Below are 4,478 nucleotides of genomic sequence, written 5' to 3'. Positions count from 1 at the left end.
AGCCATTAGGGCTCTGCGGTTCAGCTCGGATGGCAGGTTCCTAGCCATGGCCGAAGCCGCTGACTTTGTTCACATCTTCGACACAGAATCCGGGTTTCGGAACTGCCAAGAGATCGACCTGTTCGGGGAAATCGCTGGGATCACGTTCAGCCCTGACACCGAGGCGCTCTATGTCGGTGTTGCTGATGTCACCTACGGCAGCTTGATGGAGTACAGGAGGAAGCACCATAATCAGTATCTGGATTCTCTCTACTGAAAACATATAAGAGAGGTTTATGTTTTTCACATAGATCAAGGTTTCATAACTAATGGGGCTTCCAAAATGTGGTGATAATTTCGGGTTTGCCCTTTTGGTTATAGGATTTGGGTATATATATATATATTGAAGATTGTGTGTACCATGAGAGATATTGAAGGGTTCATAGTTATTGATGCTTTTATCCTTATAATTATTAAATGATGGGAAGGAACTGATTGTGAGGAAACTAGTTTGATTCGTAGGGGGTCTGTTTTGACTGAATTAAAAGGTTTGGATATTTCTGAAAGAATTTGATAACTATAAGGATAAAGGAATTAATTAATATATTCACGAATGTTTCCTTTTTTGTTGCCACTTTCAAATTTTGACAGCTGTGCCTACTTTTATATATATATATATATACATATGACAACGGTCAAGAAATTGTATCTGGCAATCATAACTTGAGCAACGGAGAAAAAATGTCTGGCTCCGGCGCCTTCTCTTCTACTCCGTCTTCTCCAACGTCGTTCGATCGTACCGCCGGCGTGCTAACTAGTGTTCCCTCGGGAAATTCCTGCAGAGAACCACTTCGCTTCATCTACTACATCTCCGATGCCTCTCGAAGCTTCCGTTTTTTACTTCTCATATTTGCGACTCGTAATTTTCGGCTAAATTTTAATGGGTTTCCTAGAATGCGTTCGATTTCTTGTGTTCTTGGTTCTGGGTTATGATGATCGATCACGATCCAGATGATTTTGATTTTCAATTTCGTTTTTGTCTTTGGTCGAAAAATTGTTATCAGGGCCGTGACTGCTTGTTATAATCGAGAGCATTTTGGGTTAGTTAGCTTTTTCTCTCTTTGACAGTGAGAATCTTCATCTGTGTTTCTTTTCGTTGTACATTTTATAAATCACAAATCTGAATTGTTAGGTGATCGAGAAGTTTCCGCACATCAAGCATTACAGACATTTCAAAGTTCCTTTGGGTTTGGATGTCAGAGATCTTGTCAAAAGCCAGTTAGCTGTTTCTCTCTTCGACAATAAGAATCTTCATCTGTGTTTCATTCCGTTGTACATTTTATCTCCTCTACTGTCGTTTCCTGGTTCTGCATACCGGCAGCAACTTGTTGTTGTCTTTTTTCCATGGGCGGCCAATCGAGGGAACCGGGTTGCAATTACCTGGTGTCTTGGATGAATTGTTCTCCTGTGCTGGCTCTCTAGTCCACATTGTACATAAGAAGTTATCTCTCTTTACCTCTGAGCCCTACTGCTGTTCTTGTTGAAAATTGATTGGTACTGTCTTTCTTTATTCACTCTGTTAATGTAACAATCCCTTTTTCTGTGTTTATTCATGTATAAAAGTAGTCAGCTTCTGCTTGAAACTATGAGAATCTCCAGACCACAAATCCCACTGAAATCATCCCACTTAAGGTAAGGAGGCTAATGGCGTGTGTGGAGCAGAGAAGGACCTAGGAGTTGGGAAGGGTGCTCTTATGTGTATGAAGTGTCAGTCTACCATCCTAGCACCTTGAAAGTTGAGGTTTGCTGTGCAAATGATCCTTGCGCTCGGGGGTATGTTTATTGTTTCAGTTGGGTTCGAATTCTCTACTAGAGGCTTATTTGTAACTCAATATGTGGCCAAATGTTTAATGTGCTATTTTGTATTTTCATAACCAGGCTTTCAGCTGATGGTAGCAAAACTTTGCTGGTGAATCTTGATTCTGATGATCTTAGGCATGAAGGATGGGATAGGTTAGCTGAGGAAAAACCATGCTTGAATTCGTTTTCAGATGTAAGTATGTATTAGCTCCATGTGAGGGATTTCAGGTAATTCCACTATATTTCTGCTTATAATTTTCTTGGTGTGTTATGCCTAATCAAATTCTGTGTTTTCGACTATTGATTTCTTTCTATGGGGCAAGTATTTCTAGTCATAAATCTGCCAAACCTACCATTTGGTGCTTTCTTTCTTATCTGCATCTTGTTGTCTCTTTCTTTGATGGCCAAAGCATGAATTTCTTGACTGAGAACACAAAAAAGGCCTCGCCTTTTATCCCCTGTAATATTTATATGTTGTTGCCCAGGGTTCGGTTTCTCTATCGGTCTTGGGCATTTTTAATTTTGAAACAAGTGGGAAAACTTTTCTAAGTGACATTTAAAGGCGTCCATGTTTTGGTTTTGCTTGTGCCAGATTCCCTTGTCCTATTTCTTGTTTTTCAGTGCCAATGATTGTTCCGTAGATCCTGAAGTTCATGGTGGATACCTGGCATTTGCTTTGATGGTACAAATGTCAATGTTCTTGTGCACCATTTGATACTTATGATTCTACAGTCACCGGTCTGCTAGAAAATTCAGCGCCAGATTCAGCTGAGGCACAAGCTCAGATTACAGAAGTTCAAAATGATGATGGGCTATAACTGGGGTTAGTTTCTTTGTAAGCATTCGCCTTCACTGAAAGCTTCTTCTTTTGTGCTCTGGGGAGTACATAATGGAAGCTACGCGACTCGCGAGTAACCCAAGTGGTGCATGCCGTACACTGGAATTTAGACGAATTGTTCAGGTAAACATTTTTCCAATGTGCTCTTCCAGGGGAAAGAAAAACGATACTAGTTGTAAGGAGTGAGGACCGATATTGGGCTTTACTTTGGGCCATGCTTTGGACCGATATTGGGCTTTACTTTCGACTTCTTGTAAGGAGTGAGGACCGAATGGATTACATAAAAATATTAACGAACTGTTTATAAATAGTTCGATGTTTTTTTATGAATAAATATGAATTTTATAATTATTTGGACATATAATTAATTTTCTTGTTTAATTGACCATTGCATATTATTAGTATATGAAATGTATTAATTTCTTTTAAGTCACAAAAAAAAATAATTATGTTTTGACATGTTTTTTTTTGTTGAAGTGCTTTAATATATTTTCTCCCCGTTTCTGCAAAAGCTCGTTATTTTTTTTTTTCTCATTTTTATTTTGTCTTATTATTTTCTATTTATTCTATCGAGTCATCATATTCTTTTTAATATTTTGTCACTCATTTTAAAAAAAAATGCGTTTCGAGACAGAATCCACGTTCCGTTATCATCCGTTCGTGTGCTTCAATGTACTTGGTACATCTGCATAATATGTTCAAAAGTCAAAACTTGGAAATTAAATCTGTGCATATGTGCTGTTTTGAAATTAAAAAAAAAATAGTTTTTTTCCTTGTATTTTATTTCACTTTTGTAATCTGCTCAACCTTATGGGATTTCGAATTTAATGCGTTCTCAACTGCTTTTATATTTTCATGATATATATATATGTATATATACATATATATATCATATGTTAATTCCGATGTGGTCCTTTGTTTGACAAAATTAATTTCAGTTAATCAGTATTGCGGTCAGAGGTTTTTGTTGGTTATAGTATATATTGAAGTTCCATTTATAATTTTTTTAAAAGCTAACTAGATGGTTAATATATAAAAAAAGGCAAGAAAATAATTTTAACATAAAAAGTAATATTACAGTTATAAAACTAAGCAAAATACCATTGTAAATAGAAAGAAGTGTACAATTATCATCTAAACTCTGTAATTATATTTGTGTGAGATTTAAAATCCACGAAGATATAATTGAATTCAAATCCTCGAATAATATCGGTTAATATATAATTGTATGTGAAAAAAATCCAATCTAAGAAATATTAAGATATAATATATATAATACGTAACAGTTAACAAATATACAAATACATATATATATATATATATATATATAATACGTAAACATACGAAAGAGGGCTCAAGAAAAGGAAAGTCAAAGGTCACGACAGCTGCAACCACCAACTAAAAGTCAATAAGATATATGTAAAAATCAAGAGACGAGCAAATAATAAATAATAAATAAATAAATAAATTAATAATAATTTTGGGAAGCAAATCTTTTGAAGCACACTCTAAAGAGACATGCGAATCAAATGCAATTAATGTCAAGAACAAGCGAAAGTCTTCGCCCATCATTCAAACTATCGCATGTGGAATACAGATCATTACCTAATTATATATATATATCATGTGGTTACACAAATACACAAATAAGATGTCCAGTGTATTTTTTTTGCTTGAAATAGTAAATTTTTATTAGAAAAGTTCATATATATATATTTATCAAAATTTTATCCGAATTCAATGGAAAAAAAATTAAGTTTGATCATTTTCCCAATATTAGTTCCCCGCTAAATAAAAATTT

At 35.2% G+C, this 4,478-nt stretch overlaps 1 protein-coding gene and 1 long non-coding RNA gene across 3 annotated transcripts in view; both read left to right on the top strand.

Moving 5' to 3' along the window:
* The window catches only part of LOC104816900 (uncharacterized WD repeat-containing protein C2A9.03), a 4,190-nt gene extending 3,733 nt beyond the window's left edge, over positions 1-457 (top strand). The window contains exon 12 of the mRNA XM_010545919.1: positions 25-457. Within this exon, the coding sequence (XP_010544221.1) occupies positions 25-256 (232 nt within the window). The 3' untranslated portion in view covers positions 257-457. The remainder of the gene's footprint in view (positions 1-24) is intronic.
* A 244-nt stretch (positions 458-701) lies between these two features.
* On the top strand, positions 702-3,001 carry LOC104816891. 2 transcript variants are annotated; one of them, XR_772382.2, is made up of 3 exons: positions 702-1,079; positions 1,172-1,812; positions 1,918-3,001. It is a non-coding gene; the product is annotated as an uncharacterized LOC104816891 (long non-coding RNA). The 2 variants fall into 2 exon arrangements; XR_772381.2 differs by having other exon boundaries at positions 702-1,812.
* Positions 3,002-4,478: the final 1,477 nt, after the last annotated feature.

Source organism: Tarenaya hassleriana, unplaced genomic scaffold (genome assembly GCF_000463585.1).
Source record: "Tarenaya hassleriana unplaced genomic scaffold, ASM46358v1 Cleome1, whole genome shotgun sequence".
Taxonomy (NCBI): domain Eukaryota; kingdom Viridiplantae; phylum Streptophyta; class Magnoliopsida; order Brassicales; family Cleomaceae; genus Tarenaya; species Tarenaya hassleriana.
The sequence above is the reverse complement of the archived record's forward strand: the minus strand, read 5'-3'. Positions and strand labels throughout refer to the sequence as shown.